At 44.2% G+C, this 23,773-nt stretch overlaps 1 protein-coding gene across 1 annotated transcript; it reads left to right on the top strand. All coding sequences in view use genetic code 11, as the record gives it.

Moving 5' to 3' along the window:
• Positions 1-23,404, top strand: EGR_08117 (Nipped-B-like protein; the record flags this gene model as incomplete). Its single annotated transcript, XM_024497366.1, has 22 exons — positions 1-822; positions 903-1,197; positions 2,326-2,860; positions 2,935-3,318; positions 3,391-3,964; positions 4,048-4,488; positions 5,922-6,095; positions 6,176-6,610; positions 6,687-6,857; positions 7,638-7,734; positions 8,127-8,451; positions 8,731-8,897; positions 11,208-11,482; positions 11,685-12,036; positions 12,118-12,419; positions 15,881-16,150; positions 16,717-17,085; positions 17,775-17,998; positions 18,999-19,429; positions 21,016-21,281; positions 21,958-22,419; positions 23,279-23,404. The coding sequence occupies 22 exons, from the start codon at positions 1-3 to the stop codon at positions 23,402-23,404; spliced, it is 7,497 nt and encodes a 2,498-aa protein (XP_024348237.1).
• Between the last annotated feature and the right edge of the window lie 369 nt (positions 23,405-23,773).

Here is a 23,773-nt window from a genome sequence, read left to right as displayed (position 1 = left end):
ATGGTTATTGCTGAGCGCAATTCGAAGCGGAGCTCCAATCACAATCGATCCGCCGAAATGTCTATGTCAAGATCCCATGTTTCTCGTAAAAAGCAAAAGGGCCCCCTAATTTGCTCCTCCTCATCATCCTCGTCTTCTTCGTCATCAAACGCTTGTAGGCTCAGTCCAGCCTCCTTTAGCAAAGGCCATCGTAAGACCAACTCTGATGCACGTTCTTGCTCCTCGGAGGAGCGTAGGAAGCCTATTCCACAAAGATGTGAGTCAACATCTGGCACTGAGCCGTGTACAGAAAGTTCTGCGATGGATTACGATAGATACGAGAAGGATGAACTATCGTCCCTCAAAGCGCTCTCCGCTACTGCAGTTGCCGGTGGAGTAGCCTCCTCACGCCTCTCCCCTTCTTCCTCTAACATAGCTGCCTCCTCTGATCTCTCCGACTCCGATCGGACCGAGATGGTCATGGAGGCAGAGAAACGGATAGCTGAGGAAGTCGCGAAGTTTGCTGCCACATGGACCCACTTCTCTGCACACATATCCGAATTTTTATTGCGAGTTGGGGGCCTGGATCTCTCCAAAACAGCTGGTGATATGTGCATAACCGCAGTTGATCCGGGCGAGGATTTCTCTTCGGTCGTTGATCAGACACCGGTCGAGGCACGCCTATCCCGACGTGAGGTAAACGCCCTCTATCATGAAGCGGAGGAGGCACGAGTATCTGGATTCATATCCAACGAACCTAATGGACGTTTGGTCAGGTTCTTGAATCTGTTAAGAGTAAATATTCGTGATGCATCTTCGCTCATGGCTCCCAATCCCACCGTTGTGAGTGCCTTTTTTTTACCTTCCTAGAAATTTTATCGTATTTCAACGTGATGGAATTTTATTTCTCATCAACTTATTAGGCGAATTTCAAGGAACTTATCCAGCGCCGAAAGGCTCGCATTGAGCGTCGGAATGGTGGTGCAGAAGGCAACAGTGGCAGCAGTGAACTACTCTCCGAGTCATTGTTATGGTCTCATCCGGTGTGGATGCGAATTTTGCGTGGTCTGGATTCCGCACTTATTGCTCTTCACATCATTGCTGGACCTGATGTCCCTCGAAGTCGTCTGCTTGCTATGGAAGAACTCGTGGAAGCCATCACCGCTATTACACACTTCCACTTTAATCGACTAGTCACCGTCATTTGTACTCCTGACGGTGAGTTAGTTCACATCTTCAGCGTATGCTGCGGAGATTCAGTATTTGGTTTGGTGTTGGGACCAGGTCAAAAAGATCCAGTTAAGAAAAATTGCGGACATAATAACTTTGGTTTGTTCTTTAAATGCAGCTTGTAGGTTTCCACACCTCTAAACTAGGCGTCAGTGTTCGTATCACAGGCTTCGAAAAACCACTTGTGTCGGTCATATCACCTTGACGTCCTACTATTGAATTAGTTTCTGATCTGCCCCTGTAGATCTATCTGGTGCTTAAATGTTCAGGCGTAGCAAGTGAAGTTTAGCAAAAGAGTATGTTTTGCGGCCGCATTATGCTGCACATCAATGTAACATGCTTTTTTGTGCCCCGATATGGCTAATCTGTCCTTAACTTTGCCGACGAGGATTAATGTTGTTGATTGCTCTAAATGTCAAACGCGTCTCTCCACTTTAGTGTGTATATACCCCGCCTTTATGTTAATTACCTGTTACACTGATGAATTCATGTCGATTTTACTAACTGTTGTGTGGTCTTTTCATCTTATTTAATTAAAGGCTTGGATTTTTTTTCGAATTTTTACCCTTTCTGACAGTCCCATCATAGTAGTTGTGCTCGTGATACAGCAGTGTTGAACGTCCCGGTGTCATCTTACGCGCTGCAAGCGTTCACTTTATCCACTTGAAAAGGGAGCTTACATTTGAATCGAGATGCATCTCTGTCCACCAACTTGATCGTCTTTTAAACATTTAAGACTCGTGATAATCTGACTTGCAAACTCTATTTCAGTTAGCTTGCAAAAATGCAAAGAGGAGTAATTTCCCCTCGGTCAAACCCTTTTGGACACTATTGTTAGGTAAATGCTTTCCTTTGAGACTGAGAAGCAAATACCATACATACTTTCACTTCTTTACTATCGCCTAACGCTTTCATGGTTTCGGTTGTACCTGTTTATTGATTGTAATTTTCTCTTCCCGTATGGTGACTAATGTCTGTCCTAAAATACAGAAACTTAGCTGTTGCAATTCGCCCCCTTCTTCGTCAATCTGTCAATCGTGCAAATGCACAGGTTCTTGAGGGACTCCCTGTTGCTGAATCAGGCAGACTGAATGACTGTGCACGTTTTCCCTCCAGAGTCCAAACGCTCCGGGTCCAACATTCCTGTGGGGCTCACAAACCTTGTTCGTGAAAGCCTCGGCAGTCGATTGAGTGAAGCGTTGTGTGGTCTGGCTAGCCTCGTGCGTCTCCACCCAGGTCGATTCACCGACTCCCTCATTATGCACCTCACTGACCTCGCTATTCTCGTCATCTCTTGTGGGCTTAGCCCTGGGACCTCTCGAAGGTCACCCCCTCCAGGCACCACTGCTTCTTCTTCACCACCCTCTGCTATCCTCTTCCCTGAGACGGCTCCTCATCCCGTCCCTGGTGAGTCGCTGGAGCGGCGGGAGCGTCGTCAGAAGGAATATTATGAGCGCAACGCTTGGCGTCTTCAAATGCAGCGCTCTGCGCTCGCCCTTGCGTCCATCATCTTCTTACAGTATGATAAACACCGTCGTCTGGTCGCCAGTGATGTTCTGTCAAATCTCATCACCGCACCTATAAAGGCGGTCTCTAATAAGACTTCTATTTCGTCCTTTGCCAGAAGCTGCTCCGCTATGCGAAACTTCTGGTGAGTAAAGCATTACATATTTTCTCCACAGAAAGTTTGTGCCATACATCCGCTTTCTCGTTGCGTTTTAACAGGATTTTAGCATCGGGGAGTTTCACCAAAGGTTGGCAGCCCTTCTGCCGAAACGCCCAAACTTCCTCCTCGTCTGCCCATAACTTTGTGGCGAATTCGCACTTCCTTCGTGTGCATCCCTTCACCGCAGTCCTTATGGCCCTCATCCAGGGTCTTATTCCCGCCCCTTCACATATGGCTAGTGGGCGACGGAGTTCGAGTGCGGGTGCACCGGCCACCCCGTCAAGTGGTGTCAGCCAACAGTCCACTACCACGGGCACCGGCATGAGTGACCAACACGCCAACATGGATGCTACGCAGCTGGCGAAGGAGGAGAAGTCTATGTGCAGTGCATACACCAATGCCATTCGCACCTCTCAATTTCTGATCTCGGAGATGTTCAGAAAGTAATTTTTTATTTTTACAGCATGCCTATAAACCCACTGGAATTTATTTGCCCCTCCTCATTTCTAACTTAGAGCTGTTGCTAAGGGGGAGGATAATCTGAGTCCACTTGTCGACACAGTTCTCGTTGATCTTCTGAGGGTAGCAGCCGATGCTCCAATTGAGTGGCCAGTAGCGAGTCTCCTGCTCACTATTTTTGGCAAATTCCTGATCCAACAGCTAAATGGTTCCTCCACAACACCCTCCTCCTCGCGAAGTCAAACTCCCACTCAAGGAGCTGCTGCTTCCGCTACGGCCTCCTCATCCACAACGACCTCAGCGTCAAATCGAAATGCTGATTCCATGGCTCGTCAGATTGCTTTGGATAGTCTTATCACTCTCACTGGAGGTATGTATTACCTCCAAAAGCTTCGGGGTTCTGTCAATAAAAGCAATTTTGATCTAGGGGAGGCTAGGAGTGCACTTTCCACATTCCTTGGAAGCCCTATTTTGGGTCTCTATCATCTTACTCTCGGTATTGCCGACGAATCGAAGATAGATGCTGCTTCTGCCCCTGCTGGGGAACTCCCCAACCACACACGACAGCGAGATTTCGCTTATCAACTCATCTCGCGCCTTCGGTATAACCACTTTGATGGTCTCACAGTGGTACGGCATCGTTATTATCTGGTTTAGACACCTGCATCGCCGCGTGTGTGCATGCGTTGATGGTTGGATTTTGGCCCTTTTAGGCTGCCAAAAGGTTCCACTTGGTGACGTGGTTGCACGAAACGAACCAGGAACTCAGCTTAACCACACCTTCATCAACTGAAGAGAGGCGAAAACAATTGGAGGAGATCCGTAAGGGTCTTTTAATGGAGTTCGCCTCAACCCATCACAGCATCTCTGGCATAGCCCCCTGGTTACCTCCCACGCGTGGAGCGGGTAGTGGTGGTGGCGGCGGTGGTGCTACCAGCAACCGTGCGGGTCTCATCAGCCCCGCAGCCTCTGAGCCCAGCATTGCGGGCGAGCGGCCACTGAGTGATACGAAGCTGGCTCTTTACACTGGCTACGGTGTGGGCGCCGACATCAGGCATAAAAAAACCGCTTGTGCACATAGATTTGCCACTAAAATTGCCGCGCATATTCACAATCCAATCGGGTTCGATGTGCTCTATATGCAGATTGTCAAGGTCAGTCGCTCTTCCACTCACTTCTTCTGAGTCCTCCCTTTTTGGGGTTGGTTAAATGGGCACACAAGAAGCGTAGTTGTGCCTAAACAATCAGCTTGGTGCGTAGTCTCTCTCGATCTGAACAGCATTCTCATCACTTCTGATTTTCAAAAGCTTTTATTCAGTAGTCCGTGTGACTCCTATTAGAACCAATAGACTTATCACTGCACCGTCATCAAATTGGCACTCGGGTTATCTCTGGAGATGTACATAATTTTTGTTTGTGGGAATACAGAGGCGTTGGGATCTGATGCTGACGTATACCATGCCGTATGGAAGATTGCCTGTTTCTAGCCTCAAATAAAATCCTTGAGGGCGTCAATATGACCTGTCACCTGTCTTCTGGACTAAGCATGCAAGCTGGACGCTCATCATTTGCGAATGCGCTCATTCGTGTAGGCGGTATTATGTTATTGATGGTGCTATTCATGGTGTAGACTGTGTGTGCACATTACGACAATTAAATACACCCAACTACACAGTGCTCCATCAAGAGTTGTCGACACCACACCATACACACAATCGCTCGCTCGTTAGCTACTTGATTGATGCGCCTAGATCTCGACTGTGCCACATACGCCCTCACAATTGCCTGTTTAAACAAATTTGTTCGTTATATGTGCGTACACAAGACACCCGTGCCAAAAGGATTTCCGTTTTTATAGCTTGATGAACCTGTCATTACTATTTTACCTCTTAAGAAAGAATAGAGGGATAGGTGATCGTAAATGCATGAATACATTGGGTCTTCTTATTGGCGACTCTTGTTAGACCAGGATCCCAAAGAATGGCAACAATAGGGATAGCAATGGACGGGAGCGTCAAAATTAATCATGAGGACTAATGAGTCTAGAAGTAGCTCTACTACAAGCCTTCAGGAGGTTTGGGAGAAGAACACCTTGTCTAGCATAAGTGAGATGCCACTAAATGGGTGCGGGGACCGAGTCAGTCGTTTAGCCAAAGGCATAAAAGCCTTGTTCTGTTATACCGATCTTTGTCCTCTTTTTTCTTCACCCCTGGTGACCGCTTTTGGCATTTCTGCAGAAAGGAGGATCATGTGATGATTTCTGATCGCTGTGAGGAGACATGAGACCCTTTGTGAGATGCATTTTAAAAGTTCAGCCGTTTTTTTGTTGCTCAAGCCTGAATGTTATTCAACAGCGTTTTTTTTTTCGTATGTCGACCACGTGACATACGAAGGCCCGTTCGGAGATCTGGTTTTCACTTTTCTTTGTCTCTTTTCTGTTTCTGTACTGCCGAGCCTTCTTATCACTCCATTAATGAACGTTTTGCAGAACCCGAGCCTGAATATTTCTAATATCCATTCTGCTACTGTTCCCCGTAGATTCGCCTGACCCCATCAGATACCTTCATCTCGTGGCACTTTGCCGTAGATCCAACCGGTGACATTTGGTTTTACCAACACTTCCACCTATGTAGAACCGGAATTTTCTCTGAGGTATTACATGTCTGCAAGTAGTTTTTTGTACGAACCTACAGGGCTTGGAATACTGGTAGAGCAGGCCATTGGTGTGGAGGTTGAATTTCTGGAGACTAGAAAGACTCGTGTAATCAAACAGCACTTTGATACGCCTGAAAAACGTTCTCAGATCAACATGTCACAATTGGTTTTTTCCCTCCTCTGCAGATGGTCCACGATGCATCGCTTGTTGTACGTACTCGAGCACTGAAGGGTCTGTCCAACTTGGTTGAGACCTATCCAGAGTGCATTCCAGCACCGGTGATCACGGAGAGCCCTACTCCTAGTCCCTCAGACCTCCTCTCAATCGTTCCTCTTCGCCTCATGGATGGTTCACCGATGGTGCGCGAGGCAGCCGTCGAGTTGGCTGGACATCTGGTCAACATCCCCGACTCTGCCTTTCCATCACGCCTCTTCAAGCCTCTAGTCAATCGGGTGCTTGATATGCAACTCAGTGTTCGCAAACGTGCTGCCAAGAGTCTGCAACAACTCCTTCTTTCTGACTCTGATGACACACTTCGAACACCTCTGCTTACCTCTAAACAACGATCTGATGCCTGTGTCACGCTTCTTAGACGTTTTAATGACGAAGATGCTATCAAGGTGAACTGACAATACTTCTGTATTGTGTTCATAAATCGATCTCTTTGTCCTAATCATTTGTCGTTCTGCTGAATAGAAAATTGTAATGGAGACGTTCACAGCGCTCTGGTTCACTTTTGGAACTGGTGAAGATGTGGACGCTTCCAAATTGGCCGTACGTCTCGAAAAACTTGCCCGGAACATGTGTGAGGTGGTTTTAAGCGTTCGGGGCCGTGGTTCTGGTGTGGTGGAAGAATTCATGGCCTCGGTAAGCACTCTCTTTTACCAACAGTGAGAAAAAAGTGCGAAAGTCATTGGGTAAGTACTTGACTCATGCAAGAGGACGGAAAAATCCCTAATTCACGTCCTCGTCCTCCAGTGTGTTGAAAAAAATATAGTTGATGAAGCGAAAGCAGGAGGGGAGCAGTTGACTCACGTGCATTGCTTGTTAAACAAAAACTCTGCCAGATGAAATATGACTGAATTTTGCCTGCAGGACATGCTTACGAGTACGTGTTTGGGATTTTTTGTCCACATGCTGCAGCGCCCAGACAATTGCTAGCTTCTTCCATTCCTCTCCCCGTCCTAACTGCTGTCCGATAGTCAGCTGTCTTTCCGCAGATTGGGTGTCTCCTTCTAGCGAGCGCCTTATGTTGTGGACGGAGATTTATTTCATTTTCACAACGCCAGGGTGACCGTTTCAAATTTCGCGAGGTGTCCTCATTTAATTGAGTGTCCTGAAATCTTTATCCTCCCGATTCGCCTTACTGCATACCCCTTTAGCAGTGATGGTTTTTCGCCACTGACTTGTAATTTGCTTTCATCTCTGTCCATAGGGTTTCGCGTGCCTCTTTGCTAGCCGCTCATAGATCAATCGCAATGCCGTGTAATTACTCCTTGCTGTCTGATGTAGGGAAATCACACGGAAATGTAGCTTTCAGATAAAAGACGCTTTTCGCAACAGATAAAACGATTGCACACTTTTTACTTGGATTTTCAATGTAGTTTTAGTCACCAGTTGCAGTATTATTTGCTTTTTTAATCACAGATTCTTAACCAAGAATCACCAGAGAAGGCAGTTCAAGTTGACGCCGCCAGCTCCGAAATTGTCGACTTTCTTTTGAAGATAGTTCAGCGCTACCACAGTAAGCTCTCATCTTTCTCTCGCGTCGCATCCTCATGTTGCCGGAAGTGCATCTATTAGCAATTCATCTGCATTTTAACACGAATTTCATATCATTAAATCTCTCAGTCTGTTTTCTTTGTCCACTTCCTTTTTTCACCTCGCTTAATGGCTTCCCACATACAAGGTTCACTTATCGATTTTTGTAGCAAATTATCGATTATTTCTTCCCCACCGCAGGTGCATTTGTAATTTAATCAATATCTAATTAGCCTGCAACTGTGGGAGGTTGGGGCCTTCTTCTGGGGCACGAAAACTGTGTTAATTTAAAAAAAAGTGTGGCTTGGTTACTTTAAATTTTATAATTCTTACTGAAGTAATAACACGTATTCCCCTCTTCTTTATTTCGTCTAGATGCAAGCTGGCACACAGCAAGTTGTCCACTTCACCCGAAACACAATCGAGGACGTCCATGTAGCCCTGAGGCTCACTGTAAATGCTCTACTCAACCGCCAGACGTTCTGTCAGTACAGAATGTTTTCCTAGTACTTAGCATCATGGCCAAACCTCGGCCTCAGTTATTTTTGCAGCATATACCCATATTAGCCGAAGTGGTCGCCTTCGCTGCTGTCTCGCAGGACAATGGGGGCGTTCTGGATGGCAATACTCTCTCCTACGCCATAGAGATTATTGAATCGTGCTGCCGCCATGTTGCCGCCGAACGAGGCTCACGGTTGAGGTATGACGGTGCTTTATTAATTCATTGTCAAGTTCTCGATACTGTTTTTTCCCAACGTCTCACTACCGCGTTTTTAACGGCAATTTGTTCTATTACTAATGCAGGCAGTAATTTCTTGTCTCAGTAATAACCGCAGCGGACGGTTGTTTTGAGCAAAGTTTTACACCATAAAAGTGTTTATCTGGCGATTCGATCTTCAAGATGATTTTTTTGTTTTATGTGCGGACAGGCTAAATTATGTCAAAAAGTAGTGGTCATGTAACTTTCCTGTCGCTTTAGTCAACTGTTTCGCGATGGCACGGATGCCTTGGAGGATTACCTGATCGTCCTTCTTCAGCGACATTGTCGTGTCGTTGTGGACTCGTCGGTTGCATGCCTGGCAGCTATCGCTACTCAGCTCACCATGAACTACTCCCGTGTGGCCACCTGTTTCGCTCAGTTTTATGGTTAGTACTGTCTCATTTGAGCAAAGTTTTGTTAGTTTGACTCAGTCAGAACCTTATTTTTTTCATCTCCTTTGAAATTGTGGATCTGGTCAGGGTGATCCAATTTGACGTTTTGCCCCCCATTATTTCTGTGAGATGGTAGAATCTAGCTTGATTCGGTCCCTATTTGCCTACCTTTGTATCATCTCGCCTGATACGATTCACGTCGTTTTCTGTAAGATACACGGTCTTCAACCTGTGATTGTCAAATTTATAATTATCAGGCCATTTGATCTTCGTCGTCTACCTACGTGTTCATTATGGTGGATGCATTTACCTTTTGTGTTGAAGATCCTAAATTCTTCTGCCTCATACCTGGGTTTTGTTTCCATCCCAAAATCGGTAAAGTAGGCTAACTGTTGTACAAAAAATTATCCCCTGCTATCATCTCTGTAAAAGTGTAAATAGCCTATTCGTATGTTTATCTCAAATGCGGTCCAAACGTTTTTCCTCCTCGCATCTTGATCTGTACGTCTTTAATTTCTACTGTCCTTTGGCACTTTTCTGCTTATTTCTGGTGGCGATTTTCCACCTCATTTGGTGCCTGAAAAATCCTGTGTTCTCTCTGGTATCTTTATTTGAAGATGCATAAAATCATTCTCGCTTTGATTTCCATCGGAGGAATTTGTTTTGCAAGGGAGCAGTAGTAAAAGTTCTTGTTTTTTCCCTCCCCATGTGTGCTTCTAACATTTCCTCTTTATCTTTACTATCAGTGTGAATAGCTAAGTGGGCATTCTCCTCCTCTCCTGCACTCCCTTGCCGTGGACCAATCTCTTCTTTTTCAATTGGCCCACTCAAGTAATTGGTTTTGCAAAACCGGCTAGTTGTTTAACGCCGGTGACCTACATAGCATGTTGACTTGAAATCCTCCTTCTTGTCTTTCTGTCATTTGTAGTTACTTTCCGATGCCTTGGTTACATGCTTCCTTTCTTAATATTTTCCCTTTCAATTATACACCGTCACTTTCTTTCCCTCTTTATTGTTTGCTTAAGTCGTTTTGGATCCAACTTTTTGAACCTCTAATAGATAATTTCTCCCCTGCAGGTTCTTGTCGACTGCTTATTTTGCTCGAGAATTTAACCTCATGCTTATTTGCAGTCATTTCTGATCTGCATTTCAAAGCGCATAAACTTCGCTTTAATTCACACACTTATTTTGTACTTTTATAGTGAGTGCATGCCTTGCATCCGTTCATTTAATGTAAAAATATTGTTTTGGTTACCCAGGTGTTCACTAATCTGCCTTTTGTGATTATTCAATAAGTTAATGACAACATCGTCAAGGCCAGGTATAGATATACTTTAATATTTTGCTCCTTCCTCCACATTAATTATTCTCCATCATCTTAATATTTAATGAATTGAAGCCAGCCTCAATAATTTCCTCTCACGGTGAGAGGATCTTCAAACTCACTTTCAGTGTTGCGTCTCACTTGTCATGTCCGATTTACAAACAGCATTGCAGGCATTCGTTTGTAGCGCACTATCTAGGACTGGAAAATGTTCGGTATTTCGGCTGCAAATCGGTCCTCAATTATTAATCTTGATTTTACTCTGTCTTTCCCTTTTCCACTTTGATACAACCTGGATATTTATCCTGTAAGTCCTCAAATCATGAGATTTTACTATTAGATATCAGTGGTGTTACCAGCTCTTTCGCGGATGGTTTTTACTCGTTCAACTCGCAGCTACCATCCAAAGCAAGAGATCGGGGTATTCGCTAAAATACTACGTATTTTGAACAGATTTTGCTATCCATGGCAGATTATTTTCCTTTAGGAGTCTTGAGTAAATAGCCGCCGATACGTTGCGATGTAACTTGATATAACCTAATTCTGTCATGTTTTTTGCAAAGGAGTAATATTTGTTGGATAAATCCTACCAAGCTGCCTACATTTTAGCGTCCGATGTATCCATGTAGATGCTTTTTAGGCATAAGAGGCGGAAAGTGGCACTATTACCATCATACTAATGGCGTAGCACCGGTGTGGGAGGCAATTTGCGGGTGGCTCCAACAGGTATACGCATCAGTATGTTAAATTAAAACAAACACAGTTCTACTGCACTTATGTGTTGTCTTAGCTGGTCTAGAAAGTGCTAGAAAATGGCTTTATTTTTTGGCACATGTGAGATAAAAAATTGGAATATTTGATGACCTTATCAAAACCGTGCTCAATCGTAGTAGAGGCTGTAACTCGAATCCAAAGTGTTCCCAAAATACCTCACGTTATTAGAACAAAAGCTGGTAACAATTGACTGTCTTTGCTTTCAGAATGTCTAATACAAGAACGCAAAGCTGCAACAGAGCGCCTAAGGAGGCTCACCTCCAAACACACTGCTTTCACCGCCTCTTCCTCCTCCTCCGTTTCTTCTCTACGTTCTCCGTTGAAAGCGCGTCCCAAGGTACTCCGCGCTGTCTATGCTGTTGGATTGATTTGCAAGCATTTCTCTCTCAAGGATCTTGCTAACGCCGCCGTCAAACTGAGTAACGAGTCTAACACTGGTGCTCGGCGCTCTTCCATTGATCTCAGTATTCTTACCCATCAGGTGGGTCTTCGTTCTCGCCAAATTGTGACTCGGGATTATTTGATCTAGCGTCCCTTCTGTTCTTAAAACTGTGGATGTTTCCCATGGGGATTTTACCGTTATCCCCTTTTATGCGTAATCTACCACACGATTTGGCTTCATTAACAGGTGGGCTTTTCCTGTTGTAATGGTGGGATTTTGATGCCCTCATTTCACCTTGTAGGCTAATATCGGAACGAACAACCGCGATGAGGTCTTCAACACTCTCATGTTCTTCTCAGAGACTGCTCTTCTGATGAATATCGATGAGGAAGCTCGTCGTGCCCTCATCACCACCAGTAATGAGGACGTTGAGATGGCCAAAAAGGCCGTTGCTGGTCTCTCCTTTTTGGCCAACCGACACGATTACCTTTTCCGCTCGCCACGCCTTCAGGAATTCTTTAAGAGCATTCTCTCCGGAGTGAGTGCCACTTTTCCACAACAAGCTGTTGCTGATCTTCAGTGTATCGTTCTCGACTGTATAAACGCCTTTTTGGTCGACGAAGAGAAAACGATGCTGAGTAATGATAGCAATTGTGAGTTCGAGAAGTTTCAAATCTGAGATCTCTCCCAACACCTGAGGAAATTGTATATTTTTCGTTTTTTTCGTCTCCCAGGGCTGGCGCGACGGAAGCAAGAATCGCTGAAAGATCTGGGAGATAGTCAGGAGGTACACGGTGGCACAGTGGCACAGATCTACTTGAAGACTGCTCTAGAGCACTGCATCATCTGCCCCTCGACCACAGTACGCACCAAAGCCCTCTCTCTCGTTGCTACAGCTGCGCGTCAGGGTCTCGTCCATCCTGTCAGCTTCATCGCCCCTCTCATCTCCCTCCAAACTGATCCTGAATTTGCTGTTAGGTCCCGAGCCATCAGCATTCTTCAGGAGATCTCTCAAAGATACTCGGGTTTTCTAGCTGTTAGTTGTTTTTTTTTGCACCTTTGAAAATCAAAATTAACCCTATCTGTCTGAACCCAATCATGCGATTCCTCTTTCGCTGAAGTTGCCGTACTTTTCCCCAGGTGTTCCATTCTTGTTCGGATGTCTTCAACAAGCTGGTGTTTTCATTGAGGTGTTTTGTAATACACTGGGACTCTTACCTTTAAAATCTTGATAATTCTCACTTCTTCTAAATTCTCAGGTCTTCTACTAGATTTCCCGGTTTTGGTGAGTTATTTTGAGTGAATCAAAAACTAGCATTTCCACATTTTTTAAATATTAGAGCAGCACAGTTCTCCAGTAGCAAAAACAGTTAATCTTGCTAGGTTGTCTCAAGCGGAATTCATTTTCCCCTTTTTGACTTTTTATTCCTAATTTCAGAATAGTCTGGATTACTTAAATGGTATTCTGTCATGCACACATTCCATGGTTTTTCCAAATCGTTGTTATGTTTTCCATATGAAATCCTACTTGGTTCATCGCCGGTCACCTAATAGCTCCTCATCTCTTTGAACTGCCCTAGATGCATTAATAACTTAACCTTATTACTTTAAAAATTGTAATGGCTCCTAGTGTCTGTCTCGTGTTTTTCAAAAACAAATTATTTGACCTGACAGCCTATACATGTGTATCTCGTCACTTCTTCAGGTCTTCGTCTTTTGTCGAGTTATTCTGCGTGTATAGATAGGTATATACCTCATTGAATTGTTCTGGAAGGTACTTTGTTTTCGTTTTCTTCAAATTTCTTTATCGTTTTTAACCGATCTCTGTGTTACGCGATTCATTTACAGTTTTTTAGGCCTTCAAATCATATTGGGATGTGCGAAACAAACTGATTTTGTGTATCACTTCTTTTACTCTCAGCTTTCTGTCCCTGTTCTCAAAAAAACAAACAGTGCTGCTATCTTGTTACGTTTAGCCATCTACATATGGTGCCAGTACTCAAGGTCTTACTCTTTTCCAGGTTATCTGAGGTGACGTGATAGACAGAATCCCATCGAAGTGGTCTCAAGAATGTACTCCTCCGTGTAACTTTCTCTCCAAGTCTTTGATCTCGTTAAGTTGTTGTAAGCACGGACAGATTTGGAAACTGTCATCTCTGACTTTATTTTATTGGAACCTTAATAGTTAATGTATGCCAACCATTTATTACCTTTACATTCTAGATCCCTCATCTTTTCTGACCAACCTTGAGCTATTTGATGGGTGGAATTTCTTTTCCCCTCACATCACTCTGACACTGTCGACTTTTTTAATATCACTTCATCTCAATTGCCTTAAACCATCTGGTTTTGCTGGTTTGACTCAAACCGGGTAATTATTGCATCAGAATACCACAGCAAGTACTTACACTGCTTCGGTTTTTTTGCATTTTCGCTTTTTTGCAAAAAAACTACTCGTTTCCCTTGTGACTAGTTTTGGACAAACCCTGAGAGTTTTTTTGGTTTTCTAATGGTTACAATTTCGTTGCATTACCTTCAAGCATATTTTTGGTGATTTTCAACCGCAAATGTAACGTGGCTCTCTTGCAGTTCTCCGAATTTTTTCATCTTTTTAGATACTTTTAAACAACCTGGTAATTTCATTACATTCCTGTGAAAAGTCACGGCCTTTTTAGTCCACTTTGAAGATTGAATACATTTACCGGTTATTAGTTCATTTATTTCCCAGGTATTGCACATTTTCCATTCACATTGAATTTTTTCCAAGTAAATTATTTATCACTGAATCCTGTTATTATTGAGTATTACTTTAAAATGGATCATCTTGACTACTCCAGATCTTCTGATTTTGACAGTTTTGTCGCGCAAAATTAGCCCTATTTCTTGTGACTGCTTATTCATATTATGCGGAATGTCGCGTTTCCTTCTGCCATTGATCAAATCATCTTCTGTAGATTAGTACAGCCTCCCTCTGTCGTCTATCAACAAACCTCAAAAACCACCCTGTGTGTGTGGGTGCGTACGTGCGCCTTGATATGACGAGGCATCAAATTTGGTCGTAATTTTTCTTCCAACACGCACTAACACCACCAGTGTGTGCACGCGCCTTCATCAATCACAACTTCGACTCTTTCGCCTTCATACCCTTTTTATCCATCCACTTAGTCAGCATGAGGGGGTTAGGGTGAGGGGTGGGACAGAGTGAGAGAAAACTGGGCGGCTGTACGTGCGCTGGGCGAAATTACATTGCCCTTTGGAGAGAGAACATGAATTCTCTATTTAGTACCCTTTGAAATACCCTCACCCTTCTTCTTTCTCTGCCTTTTTTTCGTCGTATACCTTAGGCATGACTTTCAGAGTGGATACAGTAGAAATCCGTTTATTTGCTTGGTTTATTCATTACACCTGCCCACGTGCATTCACCGCTGATTTTCGTATGCGAATGTGTTTGAACGTGTGAATACCACTGCTTTCACAAATGAATTGTACTGTACTTCGCCCGTCCTGCGTACCAAGTTGGTGTATTGCGTTTTGTCAGAATTTTGCTGTTTTCATTATATCTCGTGGCGTAAACGAGCAATTTCCTAGTAATCCTCATATATTTTTCTTGTCCGCCCCCTCATCTAAATAATGCCTTCGGAAGTGAGCAGATCGCTACTGAAAAAAGTGCTCCCCTTACATTATAATGGTTACGCTAGTTGTGTACTTTTTAGTGTTTTTATGTGTAACGGAATGAAAATTAGAGTCTGCAAAACTGTGACCATTAATGGTACGTTACTATTCAGCCTTTCTCCCGACCGTGGAGACACTGGCACCTCTTCTTGGTATGTGGCCTTCTGGCTAGCTGACACCTTTTTAAATGTGTCAAGTAGTATTCTTTTCTCCGCATTTACTGTGAATTTTACTCTCCAAATGTGATATTTTTTGCTTAGTGAAAGTTTTCATGTTTACTGCACTTTAAGTCAGTGCTCGGGATGCTGGTACTTCACAAGTGCCCCAATATTCTACCCTGATTCATTATTCCTTGTACTTTTACATCGCTCTTTATGCCCTATCGCTATTTGCTTGAAGTAGCACTTCGCTTCGTGTGTTGTATCAACTTTCAGTTTTGCGCAGATTTTGTAGATTCTTCATAAGAAGGAATGTAGATGAAATTCATTTTATGAATCTACCAGCAAATAGGTTAATGATATGTTCAACGAACTTCTAGTTATGCTTTGTGATTGCTATTAGAACATATATTTTAAACTGGTTCAGTCAAAACAAATTAGTTACTTCTTCTGCCTTATTAGTTTTACAGAATTTATAATACTGGATGTATAAGGAGTGCGTGAACCCTGTTCTCTATCATATAAACTATGTAAATTGAATAGGTGAACCTATATTTGAATAATAATTTGCCGATTATGTTGGCTGTGTAAATGGTATCTGCTTGTAGCTGTCAAATTCCTTTTTGGTAAGAAATTTTTCAATGTTCAATACATTTTTCTCACTCAGCTGAAAGCAGCGCAAGGTATTCGCAGCGGTTTTCTTCTCCAGCGGATGATTGCATCATCTTTGAACAAGCAGCAGACGATTATTCGTGGCGCTTATGTTGGCAAAGCTGCTGCTACCTCCACTTCCTCCTGCCCTGACAAAACAGACGTCTCGAGTGCACAAGCTCGACCCCTCGCCCTCAGCCACCCAACTTACAGCCTCCTGCAGGGCAACAAACAACACCGGCGTTCTCTTATCACTTCACTCGTCAACCTCTTTGACATGGACTACGTACGTCGCATCCCTTCATACTCAATCACATTTTAGTACCCAATGCAACCTTATCTGCCCGGGACACTGACCTTACCCCCCCCCCCCCCCTACCACCCTATCTCTACTTCTGTTTATGTTTGGTTGGGCGGACGTGTATGCGTGTGCGGGTAAAGGGCTAACCAGTAGCAGCTGGCTCTGGGACTACACGTCCGCACCCATGCCCATTCGGACAAGGCGACTAGCTTATTCCTTCCTCGTCTTTTGACCGTGTCCTAAATCGGAATTTCCATGAACTTCAGTAGTGATTTGTGGCGTCTGAATTATTCCTAAAGATGGGAAAAGATGCATTGATTTAAATTTAGCTTTATTACTAACTAAAGGAGTGGCTGCAAAACTGGCAGCGTAGGTAGGATGAACAGTGCCAAAGTGGTTCATTTGGCAAAAGATATCTTTCTTTTGCGGAATAAACCTCGCATATTGTGTAAGCATACACATCAGTGAAAAGAGTGATTCGAGTGTATTGCTAGCTAACTGAATGGCTGGGTGCCCAGTGGTTGTCGTTCACACTTTGTCGTCTACCGCAGATTCCGCAACCAGCTTCCCAAGCCATTTCGCCTTACATTTCAATGGCACCGGATGTCACAGTGAGGAAATCTGCCTCCACTCTCGGTGCCACGGCAACCGATGTCGTCGACGCAACATCCGAAGACAATGGTCTTTCAGAGCTTATTTATGTCTGCGATCACCTGGCCCACTTTCCCTATAAGACGGTGGATGAGGTCTACTACCTAGCACACTATCTCGATCTCCGTATTAGCACAATTGGCTCTGCGCTGGTTCGTAGCCTCCAGGACTGCCTTGTTTCAACCTCTCAACTGAAATCAGAGTCTAGTGCTGTTGGAACTGATGTCGATGCTGTAACAGAACCCCCTTCTCTCATTTATGACCGAAAGGTAGGTGATTTTCACAACTTTGTCGTTGGTAATGTGTGCATTCCCACACACTTGCACGGTATCGGCCGCGTTCACACGTCTGCCTGTGAATTTACTCTTTCGGTCAGTGTACTTCTTTTTTCCTATCACCAACAAGTTCTCATAAATTCATGTTTCACGCATTTCGCTTTTAGTTGCACATCTATCGTCCCTCTTTATCCACTTCCCATCTTAGGTTTTCTAATGTTAAATAAAAATATAATTACAAAATAAGTCATCTGCGTTGTGTTTATGACAGATGTTTCATCCTTTGTGATCTGAAATTCTTTGGCATTGGTCATTGCAAAACCAGTGGTGCTGTTGATCTTATGAGAATCGGTCTGTTAAACGGCAATCGGGACGTTTAGAAACACGTGTTTGACTGACCTCTGTCATGTTTATGTAATCTCTTGTTCTCTAAAATAGCGAGGCGCTATTTCACGAAGGGTTGCAAGTTTATCTTTAAAATGTTGTGATATTGTTGGACTTAAGAAATACCAATTACACATCCCCATGGACAATTGCTGCAAAATAAATCCAGTAAGCAAGCTTTTGAAATTGCCTTCCCATAACTCCAACCTTCATGTCAAACCTGAAGCTATCGTTAGTAGCATGACTAGCTCTTATTATCCATCTTTCATTAGTTCCAGTTTTTTTTTCCGTTTGTTTAGGTAATCAATCTCCTGGAAGACGTGGAATCGGAACTCTTTGCCAAATCGGCTATGCCTTTAGAGGTGGGTCCGAACGAACGAAAGGCCATTGACCGCATAAATCGACCAGTCGCTGCGGGCAAACGTCTCGCCTTCCGCGAAAAGGTCTTTCGCAATGGCCCTGCCTGCCTCCTTCTTATGGCCATTCGCAAATACCTCGAGGAGGCCTACGATGTCACTTCCAAGTGAGAATCTGGCATCTCATTTTTCTTTGTGAGATTTATGCGTCCCTTTAAACGCCCAAGTTATATATTTGCCAAGCTGACATCTTTTTGAAGTATCCTATCGCCTTTACGCCTGTCTAATGGCTGTATCTTCGACCAAAAGTTGCGTGATTTACATTCATCACCTCCTTCTATCATTCGTTTTTACCGTTTGGAGCATCTCTAATGAAGTAGCTTTAGAGGCTGTTAACGTAGGCGACGTGAGCAGAGTGCTTTTCTACTAGCGCAGTAGCCAATTCACGGAAATACGTTAAAACAAACACCCTTTCTGTGTTCCTCTTGTTTCATATATCGCCCTTGGCGCACCTTGTAATTGCCCCTTCTACATCAGTACTCACCTACACTAAAAACACCTGCGACATGGGAATGAGGATCATCTGATGGTTTTTTGCCTCTAAGAAATTTCTGGATACTGGGATATTTTTGAATCTGATTATTTTTTTAGGATCTACCTTTTGCATCCTACTTCTGAACCGATTTGGAATTTTTGTACGAGGCATTACTTGGGGCTGGGGTGGGCTGTGCTCTACAGAGAAAGCACTCAATTCGAGGTTTGGACAGTTGTCAAGCCGTAACGTGTTCTTTTAAAACAACTATCCGCCGTGATTTAGTTATCTGCGGTTTATGTTTTTTTTTTTTGACAGTCGTTAAAATTGCAATTGTTGCCTTTTTTGGAGCGACATCACCATCGCTGCCATTAATTTAGCATCGGTTAGATCCCTGTGGGCACAAAAGACGTATGAGTCTGGAAGCTGCTTTATTCCGAATGTATAGATGGGCAGAGGGGGTTATTAGAATAGTTTGCCTAAAAGGCATCTGATGCCCAGGGCGTAAAAACCGATTCGTGGTAAACTGGCAAGTCTCATGTGATCTCTTGTACGATTACACCAATTCTTCTGCTAGACCTGCAACGTGCCTAGTTTGCTTAATCCAACCACGGACTTATTTTGCTTCCCTTTAGTAAACTGAGTTCCTACTCCTCCACCGATGAAAAACATTTGCAAAAACCCATTCCATCGCCTTCAGCACGCACGCTTCACTCAGGCGTGCTTTACCAATTGGTTGAGATCCCCGCCATAGTGACCTCCTGCGCCCTCAATCCTGCATGGCCAGTTGTGAGTCCTAGCCTGAAGGAGGCCTTAGTCCGTGACAGTGGTGCTGGCGACGCGGCAAATTTGGACATCAACGTCCTCCGAGTGGCCCTCCTCGTGCACCGCCAACTCCTCACTGTAGATGGGTCTGATGAGGCTCTGGGCATGGAGATCGCGCCTCCTCCATCTCCTCTTCTGCCCCCGATGCCTCGTCCCTCCATCGGACCTAACGGCGATATGGTACAATCAAAGAGGGCAGCGGCGGCGATTCCAACCCATCGGGAGACTGAGAGATTTAGAGGTAGTAGTTTTGGTGCTGCTTGAGTTGTTCCTTCCGGAGTCCACACTCCACATAATTACTCTAATCACTTGAATTTGGTTTATTGTTCCGCTTATCTAAGGCAAAATGGTTCTCGTTTTATCCTTGGACTTGTTGACTTTTGTTGCGGCACTTTTTTGCTTTGAAATTATATGTGATGGAATGGTGAAACTCCATGATAGCAAAAGGTGTTCTCGTTTTACAATTTAATGTTTTTTTTTTGCTTTATGAATTCTTCGTGTGCTTCAATTTACATTCTTTGAGCTGTTGGAACGGCTTGTATTACATTTTGTTAATGCATCCTCTTAAGAGAAAGCCGAATGAAAATGGATTTTTTAATTTTGAAATGTTTGAACTACGTCTGCGGCCATTGAGACAGTTTGTGAGACGCTAGAAAAGTAGTATGGCCTTACGTCTCCCCATCTTAGTCTTGTCTTACCCCCATGATCAAAGGCAAAACACCTACATGGCATTGGTTGAGAGCTATGACCTTTCAGATTTGGGTATTGGGAAATATTGCTATTTTAACAGAGTTGATAAGTTTAACATTTGCAATACATGCACACCCAATGATCTCCAGGTGTTTGCGGAATGTGTGGAGGGTGTAGAGGACAGCTAAACTTCATTCTTTATCAGGCCGCACTCGCAAGAATCCCAACTGCTAGATGCCTAGTCTATTTGAGTAGTTTGGCGGACGTTGATGATGTAGCTTCAGGACTGTGCAAGATAGAGGTAGACACTGCTTATGTCTTATCTTCAAGCACTTCCTTATTGGCCTTTGTTGCAAGACTTGCGGGCAGTGAAATCGTCTGTTGTATGCTGACTGGGATGGTGTCATGAGTTTGTATCACGTTAGAGTCGTGCCTTCCGACTAGTGGTAAATGTGAGGAGTTGCTTAAGTAAACAATGCTTTGGCTTTTGTTATGGGTAGTGAAACCGTTCATTAAAAAACACGGACGGAGGTGGGATAAGGAATTGAAATAGTAACAGGAATGTCCCTTCCTTTTCAATAACGCTTTTGTGTTTCATGGGGTTGATTTTCTCCCACACTCCAAATTTTAGTTTGTAACACGGTCACATATGGAATATTTTCGCCGTGTTGTTTGGCAATTATGACCTTTCGAGGTTAGTTGTTGAGGTTTTACTATGGCACAGCTATTGATAGGCTTGATATTTATAGAATGTGCATACCAACGATCATTCGAGCATCTTCACAACTGTGTATGATACAAAAAATAGACAATCCCCAATCTTCTGTGTATCACAAACCTGCGTAGATGTCTTTTACGAAGTACAGTAGACGTGAAAGCTGGTTGCATTTGCTCAATCGACCTTCACCTTTTTAAATTTCTCTGTATTGCTGCCTTTGCTTATTGTGACAGAGAATGTACCAGACTTCAGGTTACTCGTTGGCATAACTTCGACTTAGCTGCTGGCCAACACGTAAATCAAGTGAAATGGGCGGCTGCCCGAGGCCCTAGACATCTGATTTGCGAGTTTGTAGCACACATAATGAAAATTTCCACCGACTGCTTCGCTGGGCTTGCATAAATTTTTTCATCTTTCAGAAAAGTCCCATAGTGACCATCGCATCTCAACCAAGATACCGACCAAGAGCGGTCACTCCTCATCTACAAAGCATCGACGGGTCGGTGAAAATGTAAGCGAGGATAGGACGGGCAATTTGAGCGACAGCCTCTCTTCCCTCTCGGACACTAGCTCGGTGCGCAAAATGGCAGGCGGGACCAAGCAACAGTCCGCGTTTATGCGGTACACTGAAAAGAAAAAGCGACGTCAACCTTCATGTTCGCCTTCCACCAAACCGTCAAAACACGTGAGCTTCCCCACTTGTACATTTACTGGTTTTCATTTTGATAAATGTATAATCTCCCAAAACTATCTCGGTAAGTGGATGTGTACTTCGCCTTTCGAATTGTGTGATTCTACGGTACTTGTTCAGAGTAAAATCGTTTTTAAGAAGTAAACTAAGGTGAACTTTTGAAACTCCCACCACAGTTAGAGGGTTACCATTTTCACCAATGGTGTTACATTTCAACTGTTTCTTTCATGTCATTATTTTCCATATACCACATAGAGCAGATTGAATGGTGATGCTCGAGTGAGGAGTCTTACTCTTTGTTCGAGCATTCACTTGATGAGGGACTCTTTGCGCAGTATTTCTGTCCATTCAAAGGATCTATGAAACGTGACAGCTCATCGAATTTGCTTTCTCATTGGATTTCGTGTTAATAACCTGTAGAAGTGTTTCAGGAAATGACCTTAAAAGGCAGTCACATTTCGCAAGAATGCGCACATAAAAGCCCACCAATCAATGACAGCATGTCTGAGCAGTTTTTTCACACCCATTGAAACTACCTACTGGGCGTGAACAAAGGTGGTGTAATATGTTCTCATTGTGGTGAGGGTTCTCATTGGCTGACCGATCGACAGACATCCTTGTATTTCTCAAGTGTTGGCATTTTCCAAGCTCTGACTTCTTCCATAATTAGCTCACTAAGTCAAATCCAGAGGAAACCTCGACCCTCAGCAAGCACACTATAACTTCCGCCTCCATGCCAAAGAAAGACACCACTACCAAGTCGAGCTCCAGAAAGCGTCAACATCACTTGAGCGATACCGAACTCTCCTCCCTCTCCAGTTTGGAGGAGGATCCTGCACTTCCTCGAAAACCCGCTAAATGCCCCCCACAACCTTCGCCGTCGTTCACCAAGAAGGCAGTGGTAGCGGCGACGACTTCTGGTTCGGCGGAAAGGCCTGTTTTTTCCCGACCGAAGTATGATCTCGCCCCCCTTCCTGGCACACCGGATATTCTGACGCAACAGGAGCAGCGTCGGAGAATGAAGGCTCTTGCTGCCAAGAAGGCCGTGGCCAAGCATCTGTTGATGGAGACAGCCAGGAAGAAGTCTCAGCCTGCTCAACCATCTCCCAGGAGCGAGAGCTTCAAAAGAGAGGTATGGTCTCATTTCTGTGGCATCTTTCTCTACATAATTTTCCCAGCCAACGCTGGTTAAGTTATTGAAAGGCCTGTGTGCGGCAGCATTTTTAATGTATGAGCGCAGGCAAGAGGGCTTAGCACAACATTGTTAATTTCTTGCCGTGTTTTAGGCATCTTCACAAAGTGAGCTATCACGTGTGCGTGAGTATTCTCTCATTCACACACACACACGCTTAACAACACGGCTGTATGCGCTCTGGTGCCTACTTTTTGTTTTCTCTCGCGCATTTTTATGCTGCTCTTCCCTCCGCCCTCTCTGGCTGATTCATACTGCCTTGTCCTTCCCCCTTCTCTCCTCCCTATTCCGCTTATTTGGTTCCTTTCGCCCCGCCACTCTCTATTTACAAATCCATCATACTTAACGGATGTTTAACAAATACCCTTAGTTGTGTTATTACATGGTCAGTCGTTGTTTAAGTTGACCTACGATTACTTGCGCTTGATGTGTGCGAGACACCCCATTAACCGACAGAAAATGGACCAGCAATTCATTTGCTGGTTGCATTTTATTGCAGAAGCAAACTGTCGTTTTTTGCACCCTCCAGACCACTTCTTCCACCCCGCCCCTCTGAGCCCATTTACCTAACCACCCTTCGCAAACCTTATTACCGCTTTAGAGCTCGCTTTTCTTTGCGTTGTCACCTCCCATCATATTCGTTTACTGTTTTAGACCTAGACCCTGACTCTTAGAAGGTAGCTGAGCACCTGTAAGTCTGGTTTGAAACTCCGCTAAATGCCCCCTTAGTACTTGTTTACCTCTATGGTTTTCTAACCAGCTATGATCTAGCATTTAGCCTACTTTTTCCCCCTTTTAGTCTAAAAGGTCTTGCCGACTGATCGACCATGATAGCGGCTCAGATGTCGAGGAGGCATCTTCGGTTTCGTCGGTATCCTCCGTCTCCACGCCCTCATCTTCCAGGAGCTCCTCTGATTTCGATTAAATGTCTGCTCCCGTCTTCCTGCACGTTGTTTCCCAGTCCTCCTATCGTCTCATCTTTTTTAAAAGAAATAAGAGAAAAATATGGACAGCAAAGCTCCACCAGCATTTCGTGATGTTTGTACAATTAGCCAACCACCTGACCCCTTGTTTCCTCCTTATTCCTATTTTATACGTTATTTTCTCTTCACACACTCACCATCGGTCTTCCCTTTCATCGCCATCATCATCTCGCACGCACCACTTCGCGCGCGTTTTCTCTGTCCCCCCCCTACGGTTCTTTTTTTTTGTTTTCCCTCCCTCCTTTCCTATATTCGGGTCTCTCTCTCTCTCCCGTCGCCTCCCCTCCCGCCCCCCTCTCGACACGCACTCT

Source organism: Echinococcus granulosus (assembly GCF_000524195.1).
Source record: "Echinococcus granulosus chromosome Unknown EG_S00096, whole genome shotgun sequence".
NCBI lineage: Eukaryota > Metazoa > Platyhelminthes > Cestoda > Cyclophyllidea > Taeniidae > Echinococcus > Echinococcus granulosus.
Note: the sequence above shows the minus strand (reverse complement) of the source record. Positions and strands in the feature narration are given on the sequence as shown.